Source organism: Portunus trituberculatus, chromosome 40, assembly GCF_017591435.1.
Source record: "Portunus trituberculatus isolate SZX2019 chromosome 40, ASM1759143v1, whole genome shotgun sequence".
Taxonomy (NCBI): domain Eukaryota; kingdom Metazoa; phylum Arthropoda; class Malacostraca; order Decapoda; family Portunidae; genus Portunus; species Portunus trituberculatus.
The window spans coordinates 17,681,692-17,695,722 of NC_059294.1; the positions used below are offsets into that span (position 1 = coordinate 17,681,692).

Genomic DNA, 14,031 nt, shown 5'->3' on the forward strand with positions numbered 1-14,031 from the left:
CTGAAGACTCAAATTCAGCAATCATCCTTGCCATCCTCGAAAAACCGTAGGGAGGGGGCATATAATATTCTACTGGCGGCCATATTGGAAAATGGCTGCCATTCGCTTCCTGGGCAGAATTCATGATGGCCCCATATCTGAAAATCTTCATAAGGGTCTAGACTAACTTTGTGCCAAATGCCATGCTTTTAACCCAAAGTGAACAATTCGGCCATTTTTTGTCATATATCCGCCTAGCTAATATGTGTGTGTGTGTGTGTGTGTGTGTGTGTGTGTGTGTGTGTGTGTGTGTGTGTGTGTGTGTGTGTAATTCACCTCGGTCGTCTGCTGGTCACCCAGCCAGTTTTCCCCATTACGGAGCGAGCTCAGAGCTCATAGACCGATCTTCGGGTAGGAATGAGACCACAACACACTCCGCACACCGGGAAAGCGAGGCCACAACCCCTCGAGTTACATCCCATATTTACTGTTAGGTGAAAAGGGCCACACATTGAGAGGCTTGCCCATTTGCCTCGCCATTTCCCGGGACTCGAACCCGGCCCTTTCGATTGTGAGTCGAGCGTGCTAACCACTACACTACGCGGTGTGTGTGTGTGTGTGTGTGTGTGTGTGTGTGTGTGTGTGTGTGTGTGTGTGTGTGTGTGTGTGTGTGTGTGTGTGTGTGTGATCATAAGAATATAAGAATATAAGAAAATGAGGGAAGCTGCAACAAGCTGTGTTGGGCCTATACGTGGCAGTCTCTCTATGAGCAAGGCTACTTAATTACCTCCCTCTCCTCCTCCCTTTGACGATTTCATGCCTTCAATTAAATTTTTTCGTAAAGATGTTATCCATATCCTCGCTGGCCTTAACCATCGGAAGGCTTGTGGATATGATGGGGTCTCTCCTATTGTTCTCAAATACTGTGCCTCCATGCTTGCACCTTGCTTTACCAAACTTTTCCAACTCTGCCAATCGACTACTACCTCTCTTTTTTGCTGAAAATTCGCCTACATTCAGCCTGTTCCTAAAAAGGATGACCGTTCTAATGTCTCTCAAACAACCACCCTATAACTTTAATCTCTTGCTTGTCTAAAGTCTTTGAATCCATCCTCAACAGGAAGATTCTCATACATCTATCACTTCACAATCTTCTATCTGATCGTTAGTATGGCTTCCGTCAAGGCTATTTTCTATTGGTGATCTTCTGGCTTTCCTTACTGAGTCTTGGTATCTTTTAGAGATTTTTGTGAGGTATTTGATGCTGCCTTAGACATATCAAAAGCTTTTGATAGAGTCTGACACAAAGCTTTGATATAAAAACTACCTTATCCCTCTCTCTGCAACTTTATCTTAAGTTTCCTCTCCGACTGTTCTAATGATGGTGTGGTAGACGGCCACTGTTCTTCTTTTAAATCTGTTAACAGTGGTGTTTCTAAGGCTTTTGTCCTGTTACCCACTCTCTTCTTGTTATTCATTAATGACCTAAACCAAACTTCTTGCCCTACCCACTCCTACACTGATGATACCACCCTATACCTTTGGACGTTTTTTTCTGAGACGACCATCCCTTCAGGAAGTTAACAGTTCAAGCAGGGATGCCACAGAACGCCTGACTTCTGATCTTTTTAATATTTCTGAATGGGGCAGAGAAAATTTAGTAGTGTTCAATGTCTCAAAAGCTCAATTCCTCCATCTATCAACTAGACACAACCATCCAAACAACTATCTCCTCTTTTATTTAACATTGAATGTCCTCAGTCTGCCGTTTACTTATAATCTAAACTAGATACTCCACATCTCCTCTCTTGCTAAAACAGCTTCTATGAAGTTAGGCCTTCTGAGGTGTATCACACCCCCTCACCGCCCCCAACTGCTCACAAAGGCCTTATCCGTTGAAGTATGGGGTACTCTTCGCATGTATGGGGTGGTGTCACTTACAGTTCTATTAGATATGGTGGAATCAAAAGCTTTTTGGCTTAACTCCCCTCTTCCGTCTCTTTCTCACCGCTGGAATGTTGCATCTCTTGCTATCTTTTACGCTATTTTCATGCTAATCGCTTTCTGATCTTGCTAACTGCATGCCTCCCCTCCTCCTGCGGCCTCGCTTCACAAGGCTTTCTTCTTCCGCTTATCCCTACTCTGTCCAACTCGCTAATGCAAGAGTTAGTTAACCAGTACTCTAAATCATTCGTACCTTTCTCTGGTAAGCTCTGGAACTTCCTACCTGCGTCTTTATTTCCAACTTCTTATGACTTGAGTTCATTTAAGAGAGAGGTTTCAAGACATTTATCCCTTTGTTTTGGCTAACTCTTTCGGACCTATATAGGAAATGAAAACTAAGTGGGCCTTTTTTTTTATTTTTTGTTGTTGTCTTTAGCTAACTTTCGCCTCTCACGTAGAAAAATCTATTATCCCCATCCCGAATCCTCAGTATTATCACATGGAACATGGAATTCAATATGCGATGGTACCACAAAGGATTTTATTAGATCAGCTATCTAAGTACACCTGGAAATCATCTTATGAACTCTCTGGGGTTTCGCGCTGTCAGGATGGCCACTGTCCATGAGTTAACATCATTAGGTCTCTATGACGCTGAAGACGTCTATTCAGAACGGTATGGTTGGCAATAGACAATCTCATTATCAGACTTTGATTTCTATGTTATGAAAATATACTAATTTACGGGGCTTCATATGTTCATGGTGTCTTGTAGTCTACTTACTAACCCAGAAGGAAAGAAAATATCATACTAACTTTGAGTTATCAATTGAGGAAGAAGTAATTTTTGTCCCAGGAACAGAGCTAGATGTTATATAAAAAGACACAATGCATAGTTATAACCTAACTCTACTATTATAGCGTTTTTTGTCGTAGATACATGTTTAAAATACTTTACCTATCTTGATATCTCCTTATGTGACAGAAGAATATCCAAAAATATACGATATGCAGTTGACCATCTTTTCTGTGAAATATTACGATATCTGTTGAATCTGGCAACTTCAACGGGAGTTTGGGTCCTCTCCTAGTGTTTCCTTATATTTGAAACATTGATATTTACACGTCATTGTGATCAGGGAAATAAAGGAAACTAAGTTTGCTTTTTCTAAGAGCATAAAATAGAAAAAAAATTTTAATGTCTACAGGTGGCAGTTTATGTATAAGACAAGCAAACCTGTGTGCACTCATCCACTCTATCCAGAAGCTTAACTAATTTTCAAAAGTTCCCAATAGTTACACAACTACCATTGGTCTACTGTTTCTATCCAGTTATCTACAAACACGTACACATTCACGGCAGCAACATGCAAAGTACACTAAATACTCCGGAGCAAAGCTGCCTCACCTTGTTTCATTAATCAGCTAACTCTTGCACACTTTCAGACCAAAGCTATTTTTCATTTACCATCGACGATTTTATATTCGAATCAAAATTTAAACGACGATTGAGAACTTTCGGCCTAAAGTTGTTGAGGGCCGTGACGGCCTTGGGCGCCGCACGGGGGAAGGAGGTGGCTGTCGGGTCCGGCCTGGGGCCCAAGGCAGGAACTGGCTGCAGGTCCTTCTTTTCCTTGGTGGCCTCAAGCTTCACTACTAGTCGTCCACTTGCAGCGCCTCACACTAGGCAAGGGTCGCCATAAGCAAGAGATCAATGTCTACCACTCACCAGATGGTGCCGTGAGGGGCCCTAAAGGGGTGATAAGGGCTCCTTGCATAGAGTCTGGTGGTGAGTGGTGTGTACAGGTCCCCTGCTTATAATGACACCGGGCTGAACAACTCGCCATGAACGAGGGCACGCTGTGCGCCATGAGCCAGGCACTGACAGTACCAGTGGTCCTTTACGTTAGGTTAGGTTAGGTTAGGTTAGGTAAAAAGGACTCACTTCATGACAGTGTTTGGGGAGTGGTGTGTGGCGGGTCATTGCTCATGGCGACCCGTGTGAGGCATTGCAAGGTTGCATCGTCACTGCTCTCATAACCACGGGACTGGGGTTGACCCTTTCTGGGTGAAAAGTTTCGTCCCAGTACCTGTGTAGGTAATAATACTTTGAATCGTTTCGCCATCGCCATCGCCGCATCGTTAGCCTCGATAAACGGATCGTTATCCTCGACAAACACATCTTTACCGTGGACACTGGAATCGCAACCTGTCGTGGAATCCCATTGTTAACGTGGACTCATTTTCCTTTGCGGCTTCAAGCTCACTGGTTGTCGTCAACTTGCAGCGCCTCACACTAGGCAAGGGGTCGCCTTAAGCAGTCTGCCGTGTCTACCGTCCACCAGATGATGCCGTGAGGGGCCTTTAAGGGGTGATAAGGGCTCCTTGCATAGAGTCTGGTGGTGAGTGGTGTGTACGGGACCTCTGCTTATAATGACACCGTGCTGAACAACTCGCCATGAACGAGGGCACGCTGTGCGCCATGCACCAAGCACTGACAATACCAGTGGTCCTTTACGGGGTAAAAAGGACTCACTGACAGTGTTTGGGCAGTGGTGTGTGGCGGGTAATTGCTCATGGCTACCTGTGTGAGGCGCAGTGAGGTGACAGCGTCACTCTCCTCGCACTCAAGGATCTGGGGTGAACACTTACGGGGTGAAAGGGTTCGTCTCAGTACCTGTGTAAGCAAGTGAACTTCAATTGCGGCGCAGTGAGGTGGCAGCGCCACTCTCCTCGCACCTAAGGATGTGGGATGGACCCTGATGGGGTGAAAGGGTTCGTCCCAGTACTGGTGTAGGCAAGTGAACTTCAATTGCAGCGCAGGAAGGTGGCAGCGGGGTGGGGTGGATCCGTACGGGGTGAAATGGTTCGTCCCAGTACCTGTGTAGGCAAGTAGACTTCAATATTGTGTCGTGAAATCGCATCGTGGGAACTGGAACTGCATCGACATCGTGGAAACACGAATCGTTACTGTGGAAACGGGAATTGCATCTTGATCGTGGAAACTCGCATTATTATCGTCGTGTGGAAGCTAGAATGGCATCTTTATCGTGGAATGGTATCATTTACTTTGGAGACTTGCATTGCTATCGAGGAAACTGGAATGGTATTGTTATCTTGGAAACTCGGAGTGCTATCGAGGAATCTGGAATCACATCTTATCATACACACTGTTATCGTGGAAGCTCTCGTGATCGTCGTTCGTTTCGTTATCTCTGAATTACTTAATTAGTCTTGGTATTATTCTTAGCCTCCGTAATAATAGAGATGTTGGTCACTTTTATCTTATCTCTTTTACTGTATTTTTTTCTCAGGGTATAGTTTAGTGTTCTTCAACCTTTTCTAAGTTCGTGCACCTTTTCGAGAAGCAAGGAGGACTATAAAAGAAATGCATCAATATTTGTAATTTTCCCTACTTTAAGACTGAAAATCGATAGATAACATTATTGTATCTACCTGAAGCTATAGTTTTCGGTCCTAAACAGTCGCTATATAGTGCGAAATGTACTATAACAAAATGCCACATCTCAAACACATCAGGCCCGTGTTCCGTCTGAGTAATATATTACTATTGTGAATAAATCGTAATACTTAGATTTATGTCAATAGGAGAGGACCCAAGCTATCACATTTTCAGTGTTCGCAGGTTGGTTTAATTCAGAAGTGGGTCAGCATCGTCTCGCGGTACAGAGTAGTTGTCTCTAAACACTATTACGATGTATCTATTGATTTACCATGCTTTTACTCCTAGTATTTTTCTGTTCTTATTCAACCATGGTGTTTCTTTATTGTTACTTGAGTTTATACGATTAACATATAGAGTAAAACATAATTGTCTGGTGTACCAAGATCTTTAATTTCTAGAGACTCAAATACAGCACGGAACCTTAACACACATTTCACCTCGCTTCTGCACAGGTTAATTCTTCACAAGGAATGAGTAGAACAATATTTGTTCGGTTTTCTTTATGAGAAAATTAGCGACCGAAACAGAAATAGTCCGAGGGTGCTGTAGTGTTTTCATCACCGTGTTTCTAAGCTCTGTCTTGAAATAGCCTAAACATGGTATTTAGTTCAGTTCAGTTGATAGGCGGCAGTGTAGCCTGGATATCGGCACTTCCTGATGCGTTTTGGTTTCGGTTTTGTCTGGGTATGTAGCTGTAATTAATTATTATTTAAACTTTTTACTTTACGTTCTCTTATTTTCTAAAAAACATATATTTCTTTATTTTTTTCTATACTAGATTTTTCAAAAAGTAATTTTCCAATGAGGTTTTCTTCATTTTCTGGGTAAGGACGCTGCCAACTGGGGTGTTTGAATCTTTCACTGGTGTAGGCTGGGCAATGTAGCAGGAAATGTTAATGTTTTTAGGCTATAGATCAGAGGTTCTCAACCTTTTTCTCGTTAAGAACCTTCTGAGTTATAAGACCATCTAACCGAACCCCGATTAATTTGACATCGAACAGAATGTTAATTTAGTGACTGACACTAACTCAATAGACAAAGGTATTCTGCAAAGAATGTATATTTAAATCAGCCATCTAAGTACCCTGGAAATCTTCTTGTGAACCCTGGGGGTTCGCGAACTCCAGATTGAGAACCCATACCTTAGAGAGTGTATGTTATGCATTACTGTAATGAAAAAAATGTATTAGGTTAGTCTTACGTAAAATGATGGGACGTTTCTGCCTTGTTTTGCCTACATTAGATAATGTTTTTATTGACCAATTCATAGGAGACAAGCTTTATGTTGTACTTTTGAAAAATATTTATAAATTCGTGTTTATTCAAGCGATTTAGTTTTTGCTAAAAAAAAAAAAAAAAAAAAAAAATGGATATTGTGGTACTGATATATCGTAAAAATGACACTAACATAGTGAGGATGGTTAAAGGCAGTCTACATGATTGAGAAGAACTCGATGAACACTGTGCATTATCAGGATATAAGTAAGAGGCACAAATGTAGTGTTGATCACACGGTGTCGATTTGCCCCAGTCAAAACCGGACAACATCCAGAGGGATTGGTCGTTCGGACAAGAGCAGTGTCTGGTGAGTTCACACAGCTACCGAAACAGGTACTTTGCCACTGTTTTAGCGGGCACAAGAGGCAAGCTAGTCAATGGCCAAAACCTCTCTCTTGTGGTTGCGTGCACAGCTATATCGTCCAGACGCGGATTTTGATCAGAGTAGATCATCACTGCTACTGCCACCACCATCGCCATCGCTACCATCACTGATACTACCACAACCACTCCCACTACCAGCAACAGCAGCACCACCACCACCCCCAACACCACCACCATCAGTTCAAAAAAATAAACTGTCCCTAAAATGTATCCTTTCATAGATGGTGCTCTGGGAAACCAGAGTCAAAAAATTTCTTGCTGGACGACCGACCTCATATTTAGTAAGGGAGATATGTGGACTCTTTATGCTGTATTCTAACATGTGTTCCTTATATGTTTTCTATCATAAAGCGTGTTAGTTATGAGGAGAATTATAAGTTAGTTCTGTGGTTGCCCTATCCTTGAGAGAGAGAGAGAGAGAGAGAGAGAGAGAGAGAGAGAGAGAGAGAGAGAGAGAGAGAGAGAGAGAGAGAGATTTCTTTATTGGCTATTTGCATCACAAATAATATAATATATACATAAGTTGTTAAAGCCCATGTCCATTGAGCCGTGCCTCTATTATGGACTTCGATTCGCTACAAAACAAAGCAGACGTAGCAGCCTTTAGTTGTATTTGTCACCTAAATATTCATTTCTTAAAAGAAAAAAGTCCTTATAACAAGTGTATTCTATGTATGAGTAATATTTAACACGTAATTTATGAATTGAGAGAAAGTAATAGCTATGACAACAACAATAGCAATAATAATAACAATAAAATAACAATAAAGATAATTATAAGGTAATAATAATAATAATAATAATAATAATAATAATAATAATAATAATAATAATAATAATAATAATGATAATAATAATAATGATAATAATAATAATAATAATAATAATAATAATAATAATAATAATAATAATAATAATAATAATAATAATAGTAATAATAATAATAATAACAACAATAATAATAATAATAAGAATGATGTTACTGATATAATAATAATAATGATATTAATAATAGTAATAAGTAATAACGATAATAGTTAAAATAGAAAGAATTTTAATGAGTATTAATCACAATATTGATAATAGTAATAATGGTAACTATATTAGAAAACTACCCATAAACAAGTATGAAAAGACAAAAGAGAAAAAATAAATAGGAGTAAAGATGATGTTAATATAGTTACAATGAATATTATTTGAGTTGTAATAGACAATTCAGTATTGTTAATAAGCTATATTGATAAAAGTAAAGGATGACAATAACAAAAAACATGAAAAACAATTAATACATTAGTAATTTTGATGCTAATACTGAAAGAGTTAGTTATTTCTTAGTTTTTCTTTTACTTGCAAGAGTTTACATATATAGTTTTGATGGTGTAAGGAAGTTGGTTCCAGATGTTGCTGCCTCGGGTAATAACTCTTTGCCGGGCATGGGAGGTTCTACACAGTTGTACCATGAGGTGATTAGCTTGTGTGGTTTGGAATTTGCGAGGTATGTACTGAAAACCATAGTCTGATGGTTACATATTAAGAGCCTTGTGTACGAATACAGCTGTCTGGTACTGAATAACGTCATGTAGTTTCAAAAGCTTGAGTTCTTTAAATATTGGATCTGTGTGGTCGTATCTACTGCTGTGGGATATTACACGAATTATCTTTTTTGTGAAACAATATTTTATTATATGTTTTTTAATGTTATGGTCTATAGCGCCTATAGGTATACTTGAAGAGTATAATTATATGGGAAGCGCTGATCAGCTTCCGCCCATTAGTGGCGCAGGCGATTTCATTTATAGTGGTCCTATATTATAGAGCCCATATCACCACCCAAGCGCATCTCTGGTGTAACCACCTAGAACCTGGCTATCATGGTGACATGTAGGTAACTTTAAATCGTTCGACAAATGGCATAGCTTCAAAGACGTATTTTGTGGGATTCGAACCTACGAACCTACGCGTGGACGTCTGCCCGATCCCCCACTCACCACCATATCCATTACGCCACCGTCTAATTGATCAATACAATTTTTATATGCACCAACCCAAATTGCAGAACAACGCATTAGATAAGAATAAGCTAATGACAAATATATTTGAAGCAATCTGTATCACATACATTTCGTATCTTATACAAAAGTCCTGTTATTTTTGATAACTTATGTTTAACATCCTCTATGTATTTATCCCACCCAAACCTATTATCAATAGTGTTGCCTAAAAATTTAGCCTCCTGTACTGATTTAATTGTGAGATTGTTGATTTTAACATTGATGTGTTGTGGAACCTATCTTATCCTAGCATAACCTAACCTAACCATGTGTGGATGTGATAACATGTAATAGGTTTTGTTTATATTTAGTTTTAATTTGTTGCTATTCAACCAGTTCACAGCTCAGGTTAATTAATCATTTAAAGCGTTACACTAGTTGTTTAGGTTACTACCCTGGATAAAGATGTTGGTATCATCTACGAAGAGCAAAAATCACAAGTAATGCTTTTGTAAAAATATGAAGTGATGCTGAATACAATGTGCTGCTTCCTATGATTAAGAAAACTTTCAGACCATTGATATGCTGGTCCACGAATACCATATATTGATAGTTTCTTTAATAATGCTGAGAGAGAGAGAGAGAGAGAGAGAGAGAGAGAGAGAGAGAGAGAGAGAGAGAGAGAGAGAGAGGTAGCTCAGTGGTTAGAGCGCTGGCTTCACAAGCCAGAGGACCAGGGTTCGATTCCCCGACCGGGTGGAGATATTTGGGTGTGTCTCCTTTCACGTGTAGCCCCTGTTCACCTAGCAGTGAGTAGGTATGGGATGTAAATCAAGTAGTTGTGACCTTGTTGTCTCGGTGTGTGGTGTGTGCCTGGTCTTCGATCCGAAGATCGGAAATAATGAGCTCTGAGCTCGTTCCGTAGGGTAACGTCTGGCTGTCTCGTCAGAGACTGGAGCAGATCAAAGAGAGAGAGAGAGAGAGAGAGAGAGAGAGAAGAGGATGGGAGGAAGTGCAGTAAAAGGAAAGACGCAAGAATAAAGGAAAGGGAGCTTGAGTAGCTACGTGATAAATATTTCTGAGAGGGAGCAGATATCTAAAGGAAGTGTTTTGCCTCTTGATCGCTCGCCTTCTTGGAGAGAACACGGAACACAAGTACGGGATTGTTGCGCTTCATATTTGACTTTTCCCGTTGATTTTTCCAGCGTAAAGACGGATGAAGAGAAATATGTGAAAAACAGAAGAATAAATGCCAAAATAGAAGAATAAATGAGTAATATAAATGAATAAGTGCAAAATCAAACCAGTCAGTCAGTGCAAAATTAGACTTAGTAATTAACAGGCATAGCGATATATTATAGTAAGTTGGCGTAGTGGATAAGGTGGTGAGCGTGAGATCGGGCAAACGTTCATGTGTAGGTTCGAATCCCACCACACACCACCTTGAAACCTTGCCATTTGTCAAACGGTTTAAATTTACCTAGATGTCACCATGATACCCAGGTTCTAGGTGATGTTACGGTCCGCCCGTAACATACTCCACTACCATCCCCTCCTCAGCTTGCTACCTCGTTCGCCACCTCTCCACCTCACCTTCCACGTCACCGTCTCATGAACCTTCCACGTCACCGTCTCATGAACCCTCCACGTCACCGTCTCATGAAGCCCGCTACTGTCCCGAAGTTGGATTCACGCGACCCCATTCTACTCAAGCGGAAGTGTTATGCGAGCTCCCGGCTTTCTGGAAGTGAGTCGAGGTCAAGGCCTCAACCAGTGAACACAACGCCTCTTGGACTACCGTGGGATCTACCTCACCCAGCACTTCACCACTACGACACCTCATAAGTATCACTTCCCCTCGTCCCGTTTTTTCCACATTGCCTCCATATAGGATTAGTATTATTGTTAGGTATTAAGTTGGGTTCTTTGCTATATTTATTTGTGTTATATGTATATGTGTATGTCAGTTTCATGTGTTTCATATTATATCTATATATGTATGTCAGTTTCATTATTGGGTTATTAATAGCTTCTTAAGTGTCCCCCTTTGCATTTCCTCACCAGTTGAACCTGCAGTGTTTTTTTTATTGTTATTGTTCACCGGCTCCCCGATGCCAATCTTACCCGTTTAACCGGTGAACGTAACAGTGGTTACACCGAAGATGCGCTTGGGTGGTGATATGGGCCCTAATATGGGTACCACTATAAATAAAAGTGCCTGCTCAACTAATGGGTGGAAGCTGAACAGCGCTTTCTATACTCAAGTAGACCTACAGGCGCTATGGGTCATAACATAAAAAAAAGTAATTAAAAATATACTTGATTGAAGAATATTGTCTTTAATTATTTTTTCGTGATTGAAATGAAAAAAAAGTATGATAGTTCATTTCACAGTAATTCTCTCATATTTATTTTTAATTGTCTCTTATGACAGTTTTGCAAGCACAAGTGATCTCAGTTTCCAGCAAGATTATTTTCTCTCTCTCTCTCTCTCTCTCTCTCTCTCTCTCTCTCTCTCTCTCTCTCTCTCTCTCTCTCTCTCCATTCTCTTTTTAGTTTTCTTCTTCATACTCGTTTTCTTTTCAGACTCCTTCAGGCGGGTTATTATCTCTCAAGCCATCGCGGGTCAAGGTACATTGGCTAACACTTCCAACTTAGCCAGCCAGATACCTGCTCCTTAATGGCTAGTAACTCACTTGAAATATCTGAATCGCTGCCCAAGGTATTGTAGCTAGAGAGAGGCAGGTCCTTATTCTCCTCAGAGCTCACCAGACGAGTCATATCGCCGGGCATGTTGAGGCAGGAAAGGCTGGGATGTGGAGGTGTCTGCGTAGGAGAGAATCAAGGTGAGAGGATAAGTGTGAGGTTAATGGTGTTTAGAGGTGAGGTGTGCTGTGCTGTGCTGTGCTGTGCTGTGTGTGTGTGTGTGTGTGTGTGTGTATTACGATGAATTCTGGCAAATGGCTGCAAAAAGGCAGGAAAAGAGGCTCATTCAAAGTGCCACTCCCCAACGAGCAGAGTTAAAACGATTATTCAGATTTAGAGTTATTTTGATATCTCTCTCTCTCTCTCTCTCTCTCTCTCTCTCTCTCTCTCTCTCTCTCTCTCTCTCTCTCTCTCTCTCTCTCTCTCTCTCGGTCTCTCTCTCTCGGTGTGTGTGTGTGTGTGTGTGTGTGTGTGTGTGTGTGTGTGTGTGTGTGTGTGTGTGTGTGTGTGTGTGTGTGTGTATTTTTGACTATGTATGATCCTTTAATAACAAATAATGCTCTTATCTACAATATTCCTAGTCATGATTGCCTAGAACTCAGTAAAATCATGCAAATATGTATCCTGTTGGCACCTGCATGCTAATTTCCTTACTTGTTGAGTGTGTGTGTGTGATTCACCACGGTCGTTTGCTGGTCACCCTGCCAGCCTTCCCCTTTACGGAGCGAACTCAGAACTCACAGACAGATCTTCGGGTAGGACTGAGACCTCACCACGCTCTACACACCAGGAAAGACAGGCCACGATCCCTCGAGTTACATCCCGTACCTACTTGCTGCTAGGTTAACAGGGGCTACACACTAAAAGGCTTGCCCATTTGCGTTGCCGCGCCCGGGACTCGAACAAAGACCTTCTCGGTTGTGAGCCAGTGCGCTAACCATTACACTACGCGGTGTGTGTGTGTGTGTGTGTGTGTGTGTGTGTGTGTGTGTGTGTGTGTGTGTGGTATTATTTTTCAGATTTTTGTACAATGGATAAATGGAGAGCAAATGGTCACTATTTATATACAATTCTTTATTTCGTTATTTGCTGTTTCTTTTATTTTATTTAATTCATTATTATAGGGCTGAATAAATCTAATCTTCAATTACCTCAAAGGTAAAGGAATATGTGAGACAAATATTGTAATATTATAACTAACATATCTACTATATGAGCCTGCAATGACCAATATTGTAATCACGGATCAAGTACTTTTAGTTTATTTGTGTTACCGAAGTGTTGAATTAGAAAGAGAGAGAGTGAGTCTCCAACAAAGTAAATAAACAGTATGCGTGCATCTATACCATCTTGACACTCTCGGAAACAGTATTCGGTGAAACAAAATATATAACGTAACTTGTTCGATGAAAAATGTACAGAGAACCTAAATCGATATCGCTATCCCAGGATAAGAACCAATACCTAAGAGTAGAAGAAGATGGCATATCACCACCCCTTCCTAAAAAAAAAAACGCGCACTCACACACACACACACACACACACACACACACACACACACACACACACACACACACACACACACACACACACACACAGGTCTTTGCATGTATTGTTCTTACTACTTGGACTGAGTATATACTAGTGTTCTTGCTTAATTTTCTCCTTCCGCTCTCATAGGCACATATGAATCTTTCTTTTCAGTGACAGATAATATTATTAGATCCTTTCACGATGCTATGGGTGCTATGGGACAATTCGCAACAATGCTGCCTGACTGACTCGAAAAGCTTGCTCTGGGAAATTATTAAAGCTTTTAGCAATATTTGTTGTATCTTTTCTCGCTACCGTTAGTAAATATATTTTTCTGTCTCTGCCTCTTGCAAAAAACAAACAAGATTCTATTTTAATTATAATGGATTAATCTTCCCAGCTTAATGTCTAAATGTGTAGTACAAGAAAATATAAAAAGAAAGTGTCTAATAACAGCAACAAGAACGAAAAAACTTTAAATTCCTTATAAGGAGGGTCTGATCCTCTTGGTGTTGCATCAGGCACTCTACTACTTCTTTCAGGCGTTGATTAGCACGACTTATTCAGAATTGCTAAACAAACATAGGCAGCACACATACTGAGAGATAGTAAGGAATTTCCACTGTTTGCATCTATTGGTTTATTTATCAAGCCATTTATCTATTTGCCTTCCTTTATCTATGTCCATTTTGAAGTTTGAAATAGTTACTCTTTACTTATTCCATTTTTCAGAGAGAGAGAGAGACACAC

The 14,031-nt window shown here is 40.5% G+C and overlaps 1 protein-coding gene across 4 annotated transcripts in view; it reads right to left on the bottom strand.

The window, feature by feature from the left end:
* LOC123515958 (endoplasmic reticulum aminopeptidase 1-like) overlaps positions 1-14,031 on the bottom strand; it is a 197,643-nt gene that overhangs the window by 164,188 nt on the left and 19,424 nt on the right. For all 4 annotated transcript variants that reach the window (XM_045274902.1, XM_045274904.1, XM_045274899.1 and 1 more), the window contains exon 2: positions 11,739-11,868. In XM_045274902.1, coding sequence (XP_045130837.1) covers positions 11,739-11,835 — 97 coding nt within the window. In that variant the 5' untranslated portion in view covers positions 11,836-11,868. The remainder of the gene's footprint in view (positions 1-11,738; positions 11,869-14,031) is intronic.